This window comes from Plectropomus leopardus, chromosome 16 (genome assembly GCF_026936395.1).
Source record: "Plectropomus leopardus strain MGB_pleo_1.0 chromosome 16, ASM2693639v1, whole genome shotgun sequence".
Classification (NCBI taxonomy): Eukaryota; Metazoa; Chordata; class Actinopteri; order Perciformes; family Serranidae; genus Plectropomus; species Plectropomus leopardus.
Window position 1 is genome coordinate 20,774,232 of NC_142191.1, and position 23,092 is coordinate 20,797,323.

A 23,092-nucleotide genomic window follows, 5' to 3' on the forward strand; every position below is an offset into this window, starting at 1 on the left:
AGAAAGCCACAAATACACAATACTGTCACAATAAACTGTTTTTAATCTAGCTAGGGAAAAGTCCTATGTAATAAAAATATTTTTCAGGGGAAATTGTGGGTTAGATTTTAGGGTGCCAATCATGTGCCGCATCAACTCTGGTCAAGGATATTTGTTGAATGTCATTTTCTACCGCTTAACTTATTTCCTGCCATTTTTCTTTCCATTAAAATCTCTGATAGTGAAGGGATTTTTTTGCCCATCAAAAGCATTCCAAACTAAAGTTATTTAGAAGACTGAATAATATAAATTGTCTTAACTGTCATTTTGATATCTCTGTTGATAACCAAAGCTGCTCCAGTGGGTAAAATAAGTAATCTTCAGTTAACCACAGTCAAATTATTCACAAATAGCAACATTACAATCATCATTTTGCTGAGCTTCTTAATCAGTTGATGGCTCGACATCGTCCACTCTCACCTCCTCTTTGAAGAGGTCTTGACGTTTGATGAGTGAACGAAGCAGACACTGTTTCTCCTCGTGCTCCAGCTCTGAATCGGGCTGTTTGAAGTATTCGATCAAATCATTCAACGTCTGCAGCACCTCTTCAACATACCCCGCCACTGCTGTGGATTCGCCCTCCCCGATGTTGTCCAAAGCCCTGGGAGAAAGACAGAGGAGACCAAGAGAAGAATCAAGCTGTAAAACTTGAAATAAACCCAGAAATAATTAACATATGAGGGTGTTTTGTCATTTCTCGTGACAGAGAAGAAAGATGACAGTGTTTGTGAATAACCCCTTGTCATTACTTGATAAAGTTGGCGAAGAGGAACGTGGTGTTGCGAATTATGCGAGCAGCCCGAGACTCCTCATGCTGACAGCGCTGCAGGATGAGCCCATCGTCCATATGACCCTCAGAGTGCAGACAGGCCTGGACAAGAACACACACACACACACAGTAATATGCACTTCATCATAACAATAGGATCAATACCATCAAAATTTTAAGCCAATGAAACATCCAAACATCATAAAATCTCTTTCTGTCCAATTAGACTTGTGAAAATGGATCTGTGTCTGTATTATCTGAGATTCTGATGGATGTTTCAACGGCTATTAGAGTTAATGAAAGATGCATGAATACATAATCACAGGCATATCTCAACATTTGCTCTCTAAAGACGAAGCTGTGAAATTTTAGCGGATACTGTGCAAGCCTCTGATCTAGAAAGTATAATAAAAGCCCAAAAAGTGTGTAATGAAGTGAGAGCCTCCTGCAGCCAGTGGGTTTACGCCACTATAGCTCAGTGAAACCTGAGTCACTGTAATCATACAGCATAATCAAGAGGAGGGAGGAGGTGGGGGCTCTAAGTGTAGACTGACCATCACCTCCAACATATCAGGTGCATTGGCATGCTGCCACAGCTGCAGGGACTGCCTGGCGCCAGCATGAGGTGGCGTTTGATGTCCCTGGAGGCGCGCCCAGCAATGAGCTGTGTTCATGTGCTGTCCTAATCCCCCCTGTCTCACCCAAAACTAACTGTCACCCTCCACATGGCCCATTATCACGTTTAAATGGGTAGCTTCATCATGTGTACAAGGCAAAAGAGTGTCGGGGGGGATGTGTCAAGAGGATCCAGCATAAACTATGATTTTAAATAGAATGTAAAATAGATATTTGCCTGGGTGGTGCAAGTTTTTAAATAGCCATACAACGGTTTGATTGGGTGTGATTTGCTACTGTTTACATGGACTTCGAGGTGTCGAAGATGAGCTATGAGAGGCATTCAGGATCTTACTGTAAACACATAGGTAGCTACATGCCAGGTGCCAAACACATACATAGATATTTGTATCACTTTTCAACAGTGCAATGATTGGTACATAATTATGCCACCACCATTTTCACCTATGAAGCATGATAAGCCTGCAATGTGTTCCTAAAAGGATGATAACCAGAGCTGGAATCAAACCAGTATTTTTTCAATATAAATATACTACACATCACAACATGACATGGCATGTCTGAAAAATCACAGCAAAATGTTGTAATAATGTTTATCGGAAGTTTAATCGTTTTGTCTGATTATTTTGTTGAATGTAAACTCTTGTAGAGCAAAAACAAAAAAGCTTGAACTTTTTTGTCAGTTTTTGATGATTTTTTTTTTATTTTAATAAACTAATATCAATAAAAATGATTATCTGGAATAATACTTTCATCTGTACTGAGGCATCGTCCTTTTTTTTAAAGATGTGTTTTTTGTTTTTTTGCCCTTATTAGAGATAGGACAGCTCAAGCATGAAAGGGGGAGAGAGAGAGAGAGAGGATGACATGCAGCAAAGGGCCACAGGTCGCAGTTGATCCAGTTGTTGTCCCAGCGACCACTGCAGCGAGGACAGCAGCCTCTGTACATGGGGCGCCCCCTCTACCAGGTGAGCTACTGGGCCCCCCTACTGTTATTCATACAGGATGTACAGTGTATATACCTGTATAACAAAGGAAGCTTTCCAGATAGTAAACATCAAGTAAATGCTAAAAAAGGAACAACATTATACTTTATCAACTACATAAGTATTAGCCAGTTCTTGGATGAGCTAGAAACTACAAAACCATCAACAACACTACACAGACATATACATTTTTCATGAACTGTCTTTCATTTAAAAAACACTTCTTATAATAGTTGAATGTAATGTCTTTTTGATGTGTATGGAAAGAATGTAGTAAAATGTGAGCTCTGAAACAAGTCATTACAGTGTGATCTCTGGACTGGTTCAGTAAAATGTGAGGTCTGGAGAAAAAGTTTTATCCTACTTACTCTTCTTTTCAGAGGTCCTAGGCGAGACGATTTGGCATCAGGCGCCAGGTAGGACAGCCACAGTCCCGTCGCAACGTGCATGACGAAGCAGACAGAGTCCCCATACTTGATCTCTGGCACTCCCATGCCATCGATGTCCCTCTTTGGGCCTGAGTCACCCTTTTCCTGTTAGCATTGAGAGGCACATTACCAAATACACACACACACACACACACACACACACACACACACACACACACACACACACACACACACACACAGATATGACAAATGAAGATATGTTGTTATTAGAAGGTAATCAGAGAGGCAGGTTGAGTTGAGTGCATTCATTGGCCTGCCAGGAGGTTGCTGCTGGCCTCATTAGCTCCTCTACATTTCTGGCACAGCAGAGATGGAGCGATGCAGCTGATTGTAGTCGACAGCAAGTAGCGGGGAACATATTAATGCCAGTGTCCAACATTGCAAAGCATTGACCTTTTTAGATACATGGACCAGCTGGCTCTGGGTTGGGTGGACGGAATAGAGGTGACAAAATATATAGAAAAAAAGAGTTCCATCTATATTTATTTTTCCAAAGAAGCATGAATCCTCAGTAATCCAAAAACGCCTGCAGGAATAGTGATAACTGAGGGTGGTTACACTGCTGTGCTGTCAGGAGTGGGATGGGTTGGAAAATTAAAGCATCCGAAGTGGACAGCACTCAGGAGGATTTTATACTGTACCTATTGTAGATAAAAGGATATCTACAGGGACACAATGACACTTTGTGAAGGTGACTCATGGCATTGAGCTGTTTATGTGGCTGTAGCCATTTCACCACAGGATAATAAAAAGGATTACTTATGCAACAAGCTATAAATCTAGGAATCAGCTGCAGGATAGATATAGTCCCAAATTTGAGCTAAATCCCTGCAGGTGAGAGAGGTTAAATACAAACACATACGCGTAAAAGCTGTATTAGGATCTACAGTATCCAGCTCTAATTTTGAAAAAAGATAGTTTGGAAGGAATGATTACACCGTTTAGCTTTAAAACAAAATTAGGAGTCAAAGTCGCTGTTTCACAACGGGAAATAAAACTGAGAAGAACAATTTCACTCCTGTGTCAACTGCTACATCTAAACCATTAAATGAACAAGTAAACACCTCACCGAACAACATCACTAAAATGCTCATTTTCATTTTGAATTTCAAGTAAGCCACATGCTCCTTTCTCACACTTATTTTTGGCAGCAAGGCTTTATTTTTGGAATGCAAGCCATTAAAACAAAGAAGTGAAGAGCCCTCGGATTGAGAGAGAGTTCAAAAACAGCGTGGGATAAAAGCGTGAGTAATTGAGGGGAAGGAATAAGCGAAGGCAAGTGAAAAAATAGAAATATCCAGAAAATCCCCAATGCATCCCAGTGAATCTTCATACTGTAGCGGTGATAGTGAATTTCTTTTGACTTCCTAATTGAAAATGGCAGCATCCAAACCAACTGCAATTAGGTCAGCAGACAACATAAATGTTTGCTCCAGCATTTACAATGCTGTCTACTCAGCAGCTGTGAAAAGGTCAATTAATTGTGGCAAGCCATGAGCTCATTAAGAGCTTACAGTCTTTGATGAAGCAGTCAGAGGGAGATATTTTGAGTTTCTTTTAATGAGGTGAGTTTATTTACATCAACATCCAAGGCAGCTTTGAGATGGTGTAACTGCTTTGCTCAAAGGGCACATCAGAGCTAGTTGTAAAAATAGAATAAATAAAGTGTGTTGATATAGAGATTGTGAGCACTAACCTTGGAGGACCTGAAGCAGAAGGCAGTAGCCGAGGTGTCGGACTTCTCCCTGACCTGCAGGACCAGTCCACGATCCTCAGTCAGGGCCAGGTAATGGCCAGTGGAAAGGTGGCGTAGTCGAAAGGCCTGACCCCAACGGATGTGGCTACCACTCCAGCTGAACAGAGCACAAAACTTTGCTTACAACACTGGACTGGCTGTTTTCAACACTAAAAGCCTCATATGGCTGATTTGACCTTTATTTTGATATTGACAGGTGACAGGCACACCGGTAATAATATCAAACTTTTTCTGGTGTTTCTAACATTATTTTTAGGGCTTTTAGATGGGGAATGACATGCAGCAAAGAGCTGCAGGCTGGAATCAAACCTGAAAATGTATGGCTGAGTTTGTTTAGGGAGGAAAAAAAGGAGTTGCTGCAAAAAACCACACGCACACATTTAAAAAATAATATTTTTTAATTTTATTTTTGAATAATTGATATCTGTGATATCAATTATTTCCAAAACTTAGAAAATGACCTAGGTGATTAGTTTAATCAATGGCTAGAAATGCATGTTTCTCCAGCAATATAATCATCATAGCTAGCTGAAATTCCAAAATCATATAACCTGATTTTATGAATTAATGAAAAAAAGATGCGACTAGTAAATATCTGTTTACATATTTACAGGACTGCCGTCTTTTCTATGAAACAGACTGTGCTATTACACCCTTCACTGCAGATTAAATCACCCAATTAGAATATTTTTCAAATGTTTGGAAAACCAATCTGCAAGCGGAATAAAAACGTTGACTGAGAAACAGATAAAGTTGAACTGTTCACTGTCTCTATATGGCTGATACAGTGTGGAAAATACAGATAAAAATCGCTCCCTGAGACAAAAAAAGGAGAACATGTACTTTAATAGATGCACCTGCGCCATTTCTAAGTGTACAGACTCTGACAGGCAGTCCCAGTGAGAGCCGGCAGACGATGTGACTGGAGGGAAATTGCGTGGGTGGCCGGTTAAAGAAAGGAAAGAGAGGAAGAAGCAGGAGGGTGATAGACAGAGAAAGAGAAATAGATTGAAAGGGATGGTAAACAGGACCTCACCTTCTGAAGGACTTTGCCAACTAATTGGTAGTGACAGTTCAAAGTAGACGGGGTCTATTTATAACCTGCAGTACAGTAGCTGTGACTTTTGCGTATAAAGCACCAATTCTATTTATTCTCGTTGAAAAGATCCCATCAAATAAGACTTCACACTGCGTCAGGAGTTTATTTTTTTCAGCATGTCTGTATTTGGGTCTGATCTCACCTGATCCTGAGAGGCTCCAGTCTCCAAAGTGAGCGGGCCCTTGACGCTCCCTTACCCGCTTCATAGTTGACTATCCTGAGAGCACAAAGACACAAGTGGGGGCGTCTATTATTTATGAGTCCTTCAAGTCACAGTGGGAATAAAAAAACGTAACATGAAGAGTTTTTGCAACAGTTCTGGCACAGGGAATACCTGTGATGTTGATTAAGTCTCACTGCTCAAGTATTTGAACAAAAGTAACACTTTTATGTGACTTATCTCACAAAAGCACAGAGTTTGCAATGGATATATGTGTATCTTAAATTCTGTGCTATGTGCTTATGTGCTATGCTGAAGCGACTAACATGCACATGAAATTTTGATTATTAGTAACATTTTGTCACAGACCAGACCATACTTTTCCTTTATAGACAGATAGAAAAGACCTAATTTGCTTTGATTTTCAGGGATGTTTAAGTTTTTCTGGTTGAAGAATGATCTGTCTGCTTACTATACTCAATTCCTGCCTAAAATTGACACAAAAGAACAGTATCAAAACTTGAAAAAAATGAACTGAATTCTCAAACATAAAAACTAAAAGGGGGAAAGAAAAAAACTTGACTTAATACCCTTTTCACTCCAGTGAAGGGCATGAAAGATTTTTTTTTCAATTTGGAGCTGCATCATGACACTAATGCTTTTTTTCATTCTGTTATATACATTCACACACAGTACCCACAAGTCTTATTCTGCTGACATCTACTTTGGCCTTCTAAGCTACTTTTCCAAATGTTAGTTTCAAAGACATTTGGTCAGAAAAAACTTGTACATTAACTAAATTTCTTTGAATTACTGAGCTAATTATCTACTAACCTCTGCTCCTCATCATTCTTGTCTGCTCCAGGGATGGTCAAGCTCTCATCATGCCCATGACAAAGACGCATCACATGACCACCAGTCAAATACCCTGATAATAACAAAAACAACTCTGTGATACAAAATGCTTGAGATTTTTTTTTCTTTGGTCAGGAAAAAAATATGGAAATGATTAAAACATATCAACTGAAAGACTACAAAATCAAAAACACTGGCTGTTTTCTACAAATGTCAAAATGTGAGTTGTCAGATTTGACTTAGATTTTTTACTTATTGCTTACAGGTAACACGTCCAGAGAGTTATTAGACACACGAGAGCCATTTGAACACGACTTTAAAAATGTATTTAATTGTTTGAATGAGAGACAGTCGTTATAGTGGTTGCTGATATTGTGGCCAGGGTCATGAACTTGCCTACAGCCACGCTGCTTGAAGAGCAGGTCGGCTGGACGTTCCACAGGGTCTGCATGAAGGAGGCGTCCACCTGGATGTTGCCATTGGAGATTGAGAGGTGCTGGAAGAGAGAAGCGTGTTATACATGTCATGTATACACAGCTTTAGACAGAAGGGTGGAGGCTGCCAGTGTAAAGTTGTTGTGTTAGCAGGGTGGAAATATAGACAAACATAAGATTCAGCAATACTGTACAGAGGAGGGTGATGTCCCGCAGTTGGGATTTGAAAAAAAGGTTATAACAACTTTGCGCCCCTCCTCTGGAGCTGCCAAACAGTGTTGTAATGCTGTGGGCCTAAAAGCACTGCTGCATCAGTGTTTCTCTATGCAGCAATGTCCAGATAATACTCTACAATAACTCCTTTCAGCAGAAAACTTGGAGCAGCTCCTATTTCCCTACAGGCACAATTCAGAGGCGAGTGGAAGCTTGAAATGATCCTCGCCTACAGCTACACACCAGTGTTTCCCCTGTATGCATTCAACAGCAGAGAAGCGCCGCTGCTAAACGATTTGCACCACTGCTATATCCCCAAATGCAATAAACTTGCTATATCTACATCTTTAAGCAGCCAGAGTCTGTTATATCCCTGGTTTTGAGCAGTGCCAATTTCTTGCGCAGGCCCAGCCTCAGCTAAGAAATTAAAAATAGCAAAACTGACAGCATCTCACTTTTGAGCGATAAACAGAGTTTTGTTTTTCCATGATAAAAGACGCAGCAAATTTTTATCCACTGCGCCAACTGTGAAGAAGAATTTAGCAGCAAAGTTGTCTCTTTTTGTTTTTGTAAACATCACAGGTGTCTGCGTACAAAGCATGTAGTAATCAGTGAATGGGATACTAGTATTTATCATGTATACAGAAATATAAATAAACAGATTTCTCTGTGTTCCATGTAAATATAATATCCCGGATATGATTTGAAACCGGGATACTCATGGTCATGTAAACACGATGCAAGCAACAGTGTCCCGGAGTACTCCAGCTATCATCGGGGAGCTGAAGAACAAACTAACACAAAAATGGGATACTTCAAAAAATTCACTTGATTCAAAATTATTTGTATGATTAAAAACACAAAAGTTAATACTTTGTTAAGTCTTGAAATATTTCACTAAACGTGATTCAACATCTACTGTAAAACTGTGTACAAATTGTGTCTACAGCCCTTAAAACAAATCTAAATCTAAACCTTAAATTTCTTCTGGCAGCACAAAATTAAACTCATTCACTTCAGAACCACTGCTGGAAAAAAAACACATCCTTTCAAGAGTTGATGTGCAGATTGTCAAAAACATGTAACTGTGGTACATCTTGTTCCATTTCACTGAAATCCCTTGAAAACGTGTATTTTTCATGTCATTGTTGGGCCAAATATAATATATAATATATATCTATTTAGTGTTTTTATTCGTCTGTCTTGCTTTAAAAAATGTACAGTATACCATCTATTTCAGTGCAACCCTTCCTACGTGTTGACAGATTATCTGGATTGAGGGAACGCTGTGCATCAACATATTTCACCGAGTGTACTGAGTCAAACTGTTTGTACACCAGCTCTCCCTGATATGAGTGTTGTCCTGACACTTGGGCACCAGGCTAGACTAAGAGGAAACAGAAACTGCTGACACAATTCAGCCTAAGTGGACACAAAGACACAGAGCCACAAACGCCAAGTCCTAAAAAGACTGTGTTACAACCTCTCTGATTGTTCACAGTGATGGTGCACTGATTGCTTTTGCCTGAATATCTGATGTGTCCCATTCTTCAAAAGCTGAGCTTCTGTCGGGCTGAATCAGGTGAAGATTTCCCATCGGAGGAGGTGAAAGTTTGGCTCTTTGCCAGTTTTGCTTTAATTGCACATTTCCCTCCCTGAGGGGCTGAGCAGCAGCTAGAAGCCAGAGCTACTCACTCTCCTATGCATGGCACGTCGCTGTCCCTCCTCCTTTCCATTTCTCTCTTTCAGCCTCTCCCTCTTAAAATCTCACTCTCCTCTCTCTTTACCAAGTAAGTTAATTGAGGTCGGGTGTGTAGCTCTGCATAAGGGAGCGGCATTAACTCTAAGCTCATCAGTCAGATGGGTGCCTTCCCTAAAAATGATTTTTAAAAAGAAGCTGCACAGGAGAGCTTTACAAGTAATCAGATTTCCATTACAGATAGAAGTGTAAAGTTTTAAAGTTTTCCCCTTGAATTGCCTTGTCACTCTGAAGTTGGCTGGAGTGAGATGGGTATCGGAGCCATCTGACGGCTATAAAACTTTCCGAAGTGCCTTTTTGAGACAGACGGTGAACCGCAGCAGATAACTCAAGCTAGCTATGTGGGGCGCATAATCTCCAAAAAACAACCATCTTTCTCTGCACTTGGCGAATTGTCTGCCTCTAAACACTTGCAAGTTTGGAGGGTGACAATTCTGTCTGAAATGAAAAACATTTGGCAAAGGAAGCCCCGAAACAACAGCAAAGAAAATCTGAATTATGTGAAATCTGACAGGCAAAGCAGACAAAGGAAAATGAGAGATGATACAGTGTGCATCAGAAACAAGAGACTGAATCTGATATATCCAGACTGTCTGAAAAACTGTAAATATTCATGAGAGAAAAACCGCTTATCTGCAAATGAGAAACTGAGTGGAGGCCTGCTGACTTAATGACAATTTCTTGAGCTGCAATTAACCAATCGTCATTTTTGCATCTGCTTTCAAGTACAGGATGGCGAGTTTCAAACAGCTTATTTTCTGTTCTTAATGCTTAACTAAAACGCTGACTGTTTCTAAGAAGAGTTACTATGGGAGTACTTTGTTTCATGGTATCTAAATTAAAATACTTACTGGCCAGTATGTCTAAACATCCAATATTTTTTTAGAAAGCTGGTAAATCACACTTTGGAATACCAAGCTACAGTCGAAACACAGCAGAATGTCCAGTGCAGTTTGTTTCTGATAAAATAAATATAATTCTGCAAGAAATTAGTACAGCAATAAAAATCTCTGACTTCTTAATAAGCCTTCATTAATTCCTGTGCAAGTGTTTTAAGATATTCTGTAATAAATGTGTGTAATAAATACCATTTTAACACAAGGCTGTGCACCTTATAATCTACATATTATTAGTGTATTTCTTAAACTGGGTAGTAAGCTGCTTCTACAATAGCAGGGGGAAATAAAAGTTTTATTGACCTGAATTGATAGAATTCCAGGAAAATCTGCTCAACATATTCTATCCCAAACTAATGCATTAAAGTCTTTGCTCCAAACCACAACTTCTTGTTTTCCAGTGGCACCAACAACAATATGTGTATGTTTCAACAGCTATACCAAACTTTACCTACCAGGTATCTCTCTGTCGACACGCTGACTAAGATCAGGTCATCTCCGATGCGGACTTTCTCTCCCTCGGATCTCTGCTTGGACGCAGGGTGAATGGTCCACCAGCAGGCCTCTCCTATTGACACAAATACACAAAAAGATTATTCATATTGGTGAACACATAGAACACATAGGTTGTTAGATAATCCTGACTCCTCTCTGTTGTTACTGTACCTGTTGAATCTTCTTGTAGTCCGACATCAAATGACAGCTTGTCTGTTAGAGACCTCGATGTCTTCAAACAGGTCAGGTACTGGGAAGTGACAAATAAATTAGTCTTAGGTCATAGAAAACATTAAGACAAGCTGAAAGTGGAAGACAGCTCTTGTTCAAATGCCTCATAAAAATATGAGAGTACTTATTTATGGATATTTATGGACTTAGAGAGATATACCTTGAAAGCTAAAATGATTAGTTAATTTTTTTATTAGTTGATTGAGAAAAATTAAACAATTTGAATTCGTTAATTTATCTTGTCAAGTTAGCGATCGAGTAAAAACACCAAACATTAATTTCAGTTTCTCAGATGTTTAGATTAACACATTTATGTTTATTGTATTCATCTGTAAACTGAAAAAGTATATATATATATTTATGTGTGTGTGTGTGTGTGTGTTTGTATTTTTTACTTCAGCATGTGCAACTAAGCACCACTTCACTGGACAATCATCAATTTGTGTTGCTGATACTCACCATATCACTGAACGAGTGGCGAAGGAGGATGGCATGACCGTAGAGCAGGGTCCGGTGTCCACCTCCCTGACCCGCCTGTCAGGATATACACAGGTAACAGATTATCATCATATCCTCACATCCTTGACCTCCGGACCCTGTCTGGTTTGACTTATCGCCTCTATAGTCTACGTTAGTAACCTCCACTTCACCTCTATGTCAGATATTAAGAGTGTCCTCTGCTTTTGATCCTGTGTGGGTAAACTACACAGGACAGAATGAGTAAAACATTCAACTTTGGACCTCAATTCCAAGTGCAAGCAGGAAACAGACAAAGAAAAAGGGAGGGAAACACACAAAACAAGACACGCAATCAAACAAACCAACAAACACAAACATGTATAGTACCACACTAGTTTGACGGCTTGCCCATTCTTGTGACAAACAAGAATATTTGTGATACACTGTAGCACAATGGCAGAGGAAATGTGAGGAAACAGTTGAGCAAGAGAGAGTAAAAGATGCGATTTCATCTCCACCACTGAGGTGAATAAAGAAATTCGACTTACCTTTTTAATCAACCTCTAGCAGCAGAAGAAAAAAAGAGAAGGTACCATAAGCATTGACATCTAAATCATCCCTCATCATCTTTTATTGGGTTTTAGGATTGCAAGCCACATCAACAAAAATTTGGTACAGGGCTACAGCTATGTAAACAATTTTGGATCAGGCCTACTGCAGTTATGGAGTCAGTTCACTTTCATTTGAGTGTTTAGTTTTATGTAAATATTGTAATATTTCAAGTAAATATGCTACTTAACATTCTATACATGCTAAATATGTATCATTACCACAGTGGAAATTTCTATCCACGGGAATATAATCAGACACTCTAGAAGATAGAAGGTAGATTTATTGGTCATTTTTTTATTTTCAACAATTAGGTTTATTTACCATATGTGACTGTCTGTTTGAGGTGACAAACAACATTTGAACTGCTCATAGAAACAGCTGGGACCAAGATCAGGACTGGGACTGTGCTAACCAGTGTGACGCACACTGCAATGTTTATCCAACAAGCAATACATGGAGGCTATCCTCTTTCTTGCCCAGTTGTCAGCGTTAATTTGTACGTTTGCCTGCGGAGTCACATTTAAACCAGGTTCACATAGCTAGACCTATATCCACACTTCATTTTAGCACTGTGCCAGCACTGGAGAACTGACCTAAAGAGACCTCTCAACTGGCCCCTGAATTTGACCCCAAGCTAATTCTCTTTTGGCTACCAAGTTTCTCCCAGATGGCTTGTATGAGACAGACAAAAAAGGAAACAGATTTTGATCAAAAGAAAAATTGGAAGAGTATCCAGCAACAGCTGGGAGTGAGGGAGGGGGTACAGAGAGCGAAAAGAGCCAGCCTGTATTTCAGTCCTGCTGTCATGCTGACACATCAATGCCAGGAACTATGACCTTTGGTGTGGTGCACCTCCAGTTGTAAGCAGGCTGCTGTATCCTATACAGCTTTTCACTGGGAGAGTGTTTGTGTTACAAACAAAGATAGAGATGTTTGTGTGGAAGTCTTTATGTTGTTACACAATTCCATGTACAGTTAACTATGGCTTAAATTAATACTGAAAGTTTTTTTGAAAAATAATTGGCTCACAGGTCAACACCTCGTGTCAAATCATGGGGACTTAACTAGACGCCAAAATCATCCTTTATGATGTGGTAAATCGCTAGCTCTGACACTCAGTGCCAGTATTTAACTTGCACCAGTGGTGGAATGTAACTATGTACATTTACTCAAGAACTATACTTAAGAACACATTTTGTGAACTTGTACTTTACTTGAGTATTTTCTTTCATGGCACTTTAAACGTTAACTCCACTACATTTCAGGAGGAAATATTGCACTCTGTACTTCATAACATTTACCTGAACACTTTAATTACTTCGCAAGTTTAAAAAACAAAAGAAAAATGCATAAAATATTATGTTTTGTTATAATTTGAATTTATACAATAATTGAATTTATACAAGTACAGCTTCAAAGATTAGTTGTTAATTAAGTCAGTCAACTGACAGAAAATGAATTGGCAACTATTTAAATAAACATTTAAGGTTTTTTTTCATTTCATTTAAAAAATAATAGTGTGGATGTTTTTGCCATTTTGTAAATAATGAGGTTTTGGGTGTATTTATTTATTTATTTTGCAGTTTTTATTTTTTTGTATGTTTTTCTATTGTTTTTAAATAATTTTGAGTTATTAGATTTTTCTGTGATGGGTACTTTTACTTTTAATATTTTAAGTATTTTTTCCTGAATATTCTTACTTACTTTTACTTAACTATAATTTTCAATGCAGGACTTACTCCTAACTGAGTATTTTTACTGTGTGGTAATAATACTTTTCCTTAAGTAAACGATCTGAATATTGCTTCCACCACTGACTAGCACACACTGTACTGAATTGTGTACGCACACTGGCCAGGTTAAGTAAGTATTCGTACCATTTAGCTTTAAAATAGCCCTAATTCGCATATGTCGCATTTGTGGATGGCTTTACATTTAAGTAAGGCACCTATCATCAGCGTTCAGTGAACAAACATTGAATAAACAAAGCAGGAGACGGGGAAGTTACTGTACGTCACAACAGTGTCATAACAAATGCTTGCCAGATTAAGCGACACCTTGCTAAAAATACGAGTAAGCAAACATTAGCACTTTCTCTGTCTGGCTTTTTTTGCTTTCCCATTTACATCATTGAAGTTAGCTAGAATAGCACGTAAAGCAAATCGCCTAAAACTAAAACAAAGTCGAGCCAACACGTTTCCATAAAAGATCTAACAAAAATGTTAAAAGTTCGGGTTTATTTCAGTGCTTAGATGTATTTAACGCAGCTAACGTTACCTTCATAGACACCTGTAGCAACATACCCAGTTATCCTCCAGACACTGCAGTCGTTAGCAATCCAACAGAGCAGCACTTCAGGTGAGCTAATGTCATGACATTTATTATGCGCCATCTTCGATACTTTTGTAAACAGTTTGAATCACGAGTCGTGTTTCTGTCTACCTGACATCGACGCGTAATCTTCTGATAATGTTGCTGAGAAACTGAGCTGTCTGTTTATCAGTTAATTAGTCCGAAATGTATTAAACAGTTGCTACGCTCATACAGTTAACTTCAGCCTTACGTTTGAATTTTACGTTTGTCGCGTTCACGTAGTGTTGGTGACGTCAAACTGTGACGTCATCACGCCAGATATGATTTAAAAACGTACTTTTTTTATGGGTCTTTTTGTGGCGCATGCGCACGTCTAAAATGGTAGCTCTCATCACGGATGTCTAGCATGGATGTATTATAAGGAAGTCTAGTAGGTCCTAATCTAACTAACCGTCCTCATTACTACCTGTTGGGGAGTAACTAGTTACATGTAGGCCTAATGAATTACAAAATAAATGCTATTGTAATTAGTTACAGTTACTGAGAAAAAATATGTAATTAAATTACAGTTACATGAGGAAAAAAGTCAAGTCTGCACACGTACTTCATGCCATCACTTGACCAGTCCTAAACTATTGCCATAGTAATTTCTATATTTTCTGCATTTGACTTTATAAGCAGTATAATAGGCCAGTGTAAAATAAAAACTAACACATGGATGATTTTGTAGACTTTGTTATAATCTCTGCCAACATCCTGAGCTGATCTTCTATTCCTGACTGCTCGGCTTTACAAGAATGATACAGAGTGTGCTTTGTCTTTGCTAGAGCCCAAAAGAGCCATTACACCAAACCATGACTAAGTAATTTACCTAAATGTTCACTTATTATCCATAACCTATCTTAAATGGAAGAGTAGGAGCATGGGAAATAGCAAACTAATCACTTTTTTCAAGGCCATGTAAAAGGGAGTCATGCCAGACTCATTTGCTAAGTACCATCTGATATATTGATTCCCATGGACGTAGTCCGTGCCCTGTCCTTCAAATCATTTGGATAATGAGACAGTGATTGCACCCCATTTGCTTTGTATTTACTTCATAACAGTCCATTAAAATATTATGTACATTGTCATGCGTACCATGTGAAAGTAAGGGGGGGCAAACATGTAATTAATGTTTTTTTTTTTCTTTTTAAAAACAAATCAAAAAAATAGAACTACAGTTGAGGGATGAAAAAAAATTAAAACTAAAACTTAAGTGTAGCATGTTGGCCGTCCAGTGATATTCTGATCTTTTTTCTTTTTGCCCACGATCCTGATCCACGTCATTTGATATTGAGTATGTGTCGATACCAAATACAAATCCGATACTTGAATTTACCTGGTTAATACAGCCGTTGAACAACAACAATTTCAGTTCCACTTTAATTCGTGTTGCAGCTTTGAAAATGTAAAAAATCAGTTTTACTAAGTTGAGTAGCAGCATTACAATAAAACCTGAATATCTTGCATAAATCATGCTCTCTGTTTACAACACCTGTGTAACAGTGGACGTGAACAAAGAATCAGGCAGGGTGCATGCTTAAAATAACAGATCCCAATCTATTAAAAAATGCATTGATCATACCCGATACCAATCCTTCTGATCTGAATGAAGGACCTATTAATAATCCTCGAGACATCTATAACAGCTTTGCTCAACAGTAGTGCATGTGGACACTCTGAAATCAAAACTGATTTCAGGACATTTCCTCGTGTCAGTACCCTTTAACTGAATTGATGTTAGAGACCAAACCCAGAGAAAACAGAGCAGCACACCCAAACCACAAAGTGAGTTTCCTGCCAACGTGTGGGGTTTCCAGATCCTTTGATATAGATTCGGCAAATTAGATAAATACAAGAAGTCATTACTGTCTTTGGTAAGCAAAATCTAATAATATATGTATATGCATGTATCTTAACAGCACAAACATTGTAAGCTGCATACGAAGGCTTGAATTTTATTGCATAAAAAGCGAAAAAAAGGGATAATGAATAGCTTAAGCAAATGAGAAGCAGACACTATCACTTGAAAGTGCTTGCACACTTGCACACAAAGTAGTCTTCAGAGACGAGGCAAAGCATTCGACTCCTGTGCACAAGGTGACAGCACCAACGGATGTCTATTTCAAGATTGCCATAATTTAAAGTTCAGAGACGTCTATGACAAGCTAATTGATTGTCTACACGCTGGCTGAGGGAAAGAGAATATGTTGAGCTACGGTGAGGTGAAAGCTTAATTTACTATCCAGACAGTCTACACAGAAATAAATGTATTTTAATATCCAGCTGCACAATATGTGCTGAGGTGGAAAAATTTGAATGTATTACCATTAGCTAAATATCTCTCCACATTGCAGTACCTTCCATGGAGATTTAAACTAAATGCCGTACACACTGTTAATGCAGATTTTATGGCAATTGAGAAATGGGCGTCACTTCAAGTGAAAGTGCCGGGAATTCAACCCTTTCGTTTGGCAGTCTGTCATGCACACTGATGGCATGATGGATGAATGAACTGATGGACCTACCCATTTTTCATGGTCAGCACTCTAGTAACACACAAATACAAATGGAAAGAATGTGTTATTGGGTTGTATGGCAGTCAATTACACAAATCTGAGTGCAACAATAGAGAGAAATGGGGCCCTGGTAGTGGAAAGTAGAGGGGAGGGTGATTTATTAGCCTTGCTAGCAGAGAGTTTGTATTCTAGCCAACATTGTGTTGTCTTGCCAAACAAGGCCAGCCAACAATGTTGTACTGTTGAGCACAAAACAAATCTGCTACCCAGGCTAATAACAATGCAGGCTTGATACACCAGTGGAGAGGACCCAAGCGGTATAGCAAATAAAACACTTACAGAACCATCTGTGCCAGAAGGCTGTGTTGTGCAAAGTACAGTGGTAGCCAGAGCCACCCCGGTACAACACATAGTTTGAGCTATTTGTGGGATTTTTGTATTCAAATCATGTTGCAAATAGCACTGTAATGCTATGTCATGCTCGGGTTGCTCTGATTGCTGCAGCTGTACTGCACAACATACAAACATAGCTTTGTCATCCCTGTTCCTGCATACCAGTAGTCTGTCCCAAGTATGAGCTAATAATACTAGGTTCCCACGGTCATGGAAAACCTGGAAAAGTTTTGCAATTTCCCAATCACATTTTCCACATCTGGAATAGGAGATAATACATATTTTATATTTTATATTGCTTTTTTTAATTTAATGTAACTTTTTTTTTGTAATATTCTTATCCTTGTTTTTCCCTCGTTTTCTGGCATTTTCTCTGTTTCTGAGTCTTGAGCTTGCTGTAACGTGTGAATTTCCCCAGTGTGGGATTTTAGACAAGTCTTGCCTTGTCTAAAATTATTGAAAGTTTTGGAAAAGTCATGGAATTTTGTTTTTGTGTATTTAATTTGTTGCAGTACCCTTTCATGAATAACTTTCTATGTAATGTAACATAATCACAAATTTATTGACTTCAGCTGTCGTAATGTAACTCTGTCATGTGTGGACGTGTGATGTTTTGTTCACTGTCAAATATTTTTCTTCAATTTCACCCTGCATTCTGTCTCCCCTTCATATATGTCAGCTAGTTGCAGTTATGTTATGAAGTTAAAAAGATATGATTATGGATCCTTGGAAAGTCATGGAAAAGTTTAGAAATTGTATACATAAAAATGTGTGGGAACGCTAAAAATAATAATAATTAGGGTCATCAAGTGATGTTAAAATTAGCACCAACCACGTGTATCCAGTAGGAACAGGGATGGAAAAAAAACAACCTTACTAACGAGCAGTTTCTTTTATGACAGTTTCAAATTTAATGCTGGAATCTTTTTGAGATAAAGCACTGTTTTCTCTTTGTTTTTCCCCAAAACATATTTCATCCAAACATTGTGATGCCACCCGCCATCTCTTGACCTCCCCCTCTGGATCTAGACGGGTTGGGAGATGAGATTAAATGACACATGAAATGACTGTTAGAGCACAGCAGCGTGAGTGAATATGAGCATCTGACAGCGATTTACAGACCACATGTAGCCCAACGGAGTGCTTCCTTGCCTGTCGATGACACCCCCACGTGGCACTACAGAGCCTCCGCCCGATCAAAGATTACTTACCTGCTCTAATAAATATGCCAAGTGAGCTGGAGCGAAGCCGGGAGGAAGGGGCTCGCTCTGTTTAGTGTAAATCAAGAGAGCGGAGCTTGTGGGGAAAGAAGGTTGTGGTTGCAGCAGTGCACTCACAGATAATTTCCCACCTTTCTTTGACCCCGACGGCCTTTCATTATCACTGCCTTCTGATCTCTTTTTGAAAACAGGAAAGTGTTACACAGAATGAAAAGAGACAGCTTCTGTTTAGAATTTTATTGCAGTTCTTGGTGTTAAAGTAGTTCAGTGTTGCAAGATGGGGTCCGTCTGCTGTGCCTTTGGGATTTAATCCAACATTTTATTGATTTTTAAAATATCCACTTTTTAAAGTCAAAATTTAGTCCAGTGGTATGTGCAAAAATAATTATACTGTCAGTGAGTAATTAGATAACATTTTCAGTTTATACATTTTAGACCTGTGAACAACATTCAGTAAGGTGCTTGAAGTGAGCCTGTTTCTGTTTTTTTAGATTTTCTTCCATTTATACGCAGTGCTGTGGGTAATGCATTGGAGTGTGCAGCCAGAGCCGAGAGCTCTAATGTAACATGATGAACCAGTTTCTGTCACAAACTAATTGAGAACCCCAGGAATGAGTCCTAAATCCCTGAAATAAGTTAGCATTTCAGCACCTCTGGTTCCCTCTGCTCAAAGTCAATGGGTTTTTTGAATGGGTTTTTGAGTAGAAGCCTTAAATAAGGTCTGTGGTAAATGCTAGTTTAAGAGACTTAAAAACATAAAATGCGTCAGTAAACACCCCACTCGTGCACTTTGAAGCTTTTATGCGTCTTAAAAAAGACAGTTGCTAACAAATGGCCAAATGAGACTAAAGACCTCACCATGCCAAAGAGTGACAAACAAGGCTTTCCAGCCTCATAGTGGTTTACTTCTGGTGATTGTATTTAGACTTCAAGAATCCTGAAAGTAGTGTTTATTTGTAAAGATTATTTTGCTGAACAAAACGTGTAAGTATCAGGTGTAGTAACATTTTTTGACCCAGAGTTTATTTTCTGCAATGATCCAAAAAAAAAATTCCAGAGCTTATCTGATGAAGGACCAAGGGCAGTGTTAGCTTCTGGGTTGGCCTACAGGAAAACAACATCCCTGAAGCATCCCCGAAGCACCAGTTAGATGGTAGATGCACCAGTTAGATGGTAGATGGCAAACCAGATGTCACTTTAAAATCATAAGTGTTGTCTTTTCCTGGTTTTAAGGCTGCATTAGAATCAAGTGAAATAATTGTCTTGTTCTTTTATTTGCCTTTTGTCTACTTAGTCACATTACTGATACTTATTTAGTAACTATTATTTAGATACTTATTTGTAATTGTGTAAATATTTTGTGGAAGCATAAATAGTCAACCCTACAATACTGTCACAATATCGATATTGAGGCATTTAGTCAGAAATACTGTGATATTTAATTTTATTTCATAAATCTAAAGTAAATCTCAAAGAACAGCTCCACAAAGTTAAGCTGGATCTATATTTTATTTCTATAGCTGACAGCTTTGTAATTGCACTTCCTTCTGTAAAGGTTATGTTCCTGAAAAGCATTCTTCCTGACAGCATTTAAATGCATGACTTTTGAAAGTGGGGACAAAAGAAAAAACATCACAGCTAGGCTTGCCCTTAATAAGGTGACCTCAGAAAAATCCCTGAAGTATTTCCAATCAGGCCAGTTTACAGTATTTGAAAAGATCTGAAGTGAGAAGCCTCTTACAAGTATATTTAGTGCATTTGTATTTCCAGTACTGCGACTGCTCTGCCAGCGGGGAATTTCTTTTCAGGTTCAGTCAATAAATATCCCGTTATGTTAAATAGAAAACAGTTGGAAAGATTGTTATTCTGTTACACCGAAACGATATTGCAGAAATGGTATGAGACTTCCAACTGAATCTTATGTTTTAAAAAAACAAATAAAAAAACTCTAGGGCATTTTGCAACAGAGTGCTGGTGGTAGACGACAGACTGATTTGTGTACGTGTTTGTGTATGCAGAGAGCGAGACAGAGAGCAGCGGGGTATCAGTGGAAAGGAGGGGAGTACTCACCCCTTCGCTGTTCTGCCCAGTTTTAGCCAGCATCTCCTGCAGGGCCCGCACCGACAGGGACTGCTCCAACACAAAGTTACAAACACACAAGTCTGGAGGGACATACTGCAGGATGGAAAGAAGAGAGTGTGGGAAGGAGAGGAGGACGAAGGGACGGAGAGAAAGAAACATTAGTTGAAGAGGCAATGACAAGGTGTTTTGAGCAAAAGCAGACTCCTCTCTTGGGTACAAAAAACGATGTGCCAGGAGGTTTCTCTCCTTGACTCTATTTTTTTTATATTACTGTGTAGCTTCAAACACACCAACTACCCTGATCTGCAGATTTTTGACATGACAAAAAAACTGAAGCCAACTTAAGTTTTTCTGACATCTGAGACTTAAGAACTCAGAGCTAAATAGTTGTAGAAATGTATCAGTTTACCCACATTTACGATGCTCATTGACATTATAAAATTTGATACTCATAATGTCCAAGCAGTAATGGACTGTGAAATGCAGCCTGTGTGGCCTACATAAAAATTTTAGTGTCAGTCTAGAATAGCTTCAAACAGACGCCTGTTATGAAACAGTACATTAATATATATTTAAACATTTTTGGAAACAACTTTTTGAACCAACATATAAAAGATATTTATATTGAAATGACTAAATCCATAAGCATCTCAGCTGTGGAAAGCTAGTGCAAGGTGGCATGGCGGGGTGCCTCTCTGTTTGAGGAACTCGCTGTTTGAGGCTCTGTTTGAGCCCCCAACCGAAGGCAATTTTCTGTTGCTATGTGATCGAGTCATTGCCTCGAATTTCATTTTGGTGCCCATATACACATTTTTCTACTCTACAGCATATATTTGGGACTGATCATATCACTTTCATGTTAGTGATGGTATTGCTATACATGCAAATTATTATTTACTATGGTTAATTTACATGCATCTTAAAGAAATGAAACAGAGTTGATTTAGTGACAGGGAGATGCAGTTCTGTAAAATGTGTTGATTGATTGAACACGTGCACACATAATATTTTATCTACATGCTCATATTTACTACCAAACAGTAACTGACTAAATTAATTGCAGGCGCTGGTCTGAGACAAGAGACCAACTGAGATGATTAAACTGCTCAGTGAGGAATGGTGCTCATAAATAATTCTGATGACTTGCAACTTCTCTGCCATCCTGGTGTGTTGCTAATGAGTGGCTGGGGATTATGAGGAAGGCTGTCAAAGGTGTGCAGCCCCGCGGCTGCAATGACCAATATTAGTGTGGCTAGGTCTTATTCCTCAGCACACATTGTTGTTTGGTTCCCACAATAGCATGGTTCAGATTTGTCTTACTTTCAGCTGTTTTCAGTTTGTCTGTAAACTGTCAATGCACGCTGCTAGACAGGGGTGTAGCCAAATGTCCCAAACATTCGGGGCAAACCCTGAGGGGGGGGGGGTCTGGAAAATATTTTCCCCCCAGCAGCTATATGGATTATTTTTATGCCATTTGAGATAATAGAATGCATAAAAATCTGACCTGGGCAGGGTCCAAAATTAGCACCTGCCAAGCACCAAATGCGGGTAGATCATCCGTTTGGCGAGTAAATCTTTGAATGCTATGCATCACACCATTCAAACAAGAATCGAAATTTAATAAAAAAATACTTAACTGAGAGTTTCTACCATGTTTTGGTGCACATTTAGGGGTGTACTGCTCTGTCGCTTCTTGGCTGCTCCTGTGCTGTCTGCTCGTCACACATCTAAACGCTGATGCAATAACTAGCAATCCGGAGACTTCTAGCTTTGAGGCACTGTTTAACATACGGGACATCGACTAAATCCGCTAAATACCTCTTTCCACTGGTCTGCAGCTAGCTAGCATTGGGCCCATACTCATGACATAACACAGAGGCCCCATAGTGTGAACCTTGATACCGAATTCTTTGTTGCCTCTGACATTGTCAACACCTGCGCATTAGCTCCACTTCCTCTGTTCTTACCTTTCACATTAAAAGCCCCTTCCAAAAATAGTGCTTACCAGAAGGAACTTACTCACATGCTGAGGCTGTGGTGATGAGTTGCTGAATATATTCAAATCATTTTGCTTCAGATTTTACTCTGGCTTCCGCTTTAAGTTTGTATTCAACAACATACCTTATTAACACCGTGAAATGTACAGAAACAGAAGTACATGTGACACATTAAGGCAATTGATTATTCTGGTTAGTAAAAATATGCTTGGCTGGTGGATTTTTTAATATACCAGCCTCTTTGCCAATGAGAAAGAAGTTAAGTTTGGACACTGTTTTAGATCCTTTACTTTTCATCTAATTGTTCCCCACGTGTCTTCATCCTTCTGAAACTGTAATACAAAAAATGGCGATAACGACTTATTTTCCCCCCTTGCCACCGCAGATGCAATAATCGGATGTTACTAACAAGTAAGTTAGGAATTTGGCATAAACAGCATTACCAATTAAGAATGTAGCTTTTGCTCCATCGATTTGTCTGGCCAGTCAGAGAGACTCAGGGAAAAAGACAAAGTTGAAGGTCATTAAACACCTTAAAAGATTTTGGGCTTTTTGTAAAACATTCACGGCTAGAGCCCCAGAAGCCATCCTGGTTCTGCTACTGCTGCTAGAATTCAACATATTCTAGCGAATGCAAAGAGAGGAAAGTAAAGGATAGAACAGGGCATTTAAGATTAC

General features: G+C 38.9%; 1 protein-coding gene across 2 annotated transcripts in view; it reads right to left on the bottom strand.

The window, feature by feature from the left end:
• Positions 1–23,092, bottom strand: part of ryr3 (ryanodine receptor 3) — a 142,353-nt gene that overhangs the window by 96,077 nt on the left and 23,184 nt on the right. The window contains exons 3-14 of one of the 2 annotated variants that reach the window (XM_088089330.1): positions 20,406–20,510; positions 16,732–16,752; positions 11,237–11,311; positions 10,718–10,796; positions 10,507–10,619; positions 7,146–7,245; positions 6,729–6,822; positions 5,877–5,951; positions 4,576–4,732; positions 2,799–2,963; positions 789–910; positions 460–640 (exon numbers count right to left, since the gene is read on the bottom strand). In XM_088089330.1, the coding sequence (XP_087945456.1) occupies positions 460–640; positions 789–910; positions 2,799–2,963; positions 4,576–4,732; positions 5,877–5,951; positions 6,729–6,822; positions 7,146–7,245; positions 10,507–10,619; positions 10,718–10,796; positions 11,237–11,311; positions 16,732–16,752; positions 20,406–20,510 (1,287 nt within the window). The remainder of the gene's footprint in view (positions 1–459; positions 641–788; positions 911–2,798; positions 2,964–4,575; positions 4,733–5,876; positions 5,952–6,728; positions 6,823–7,145; positions 7,246–10,506; positions 10,620–10,717; positions 10,797–11,236; positions 11,312–16,731; positions 16,753–20,405; positions 20,511–23,092) is intronic. The other variant, XM_042503061.2, reaches the window with a different exon arrangement.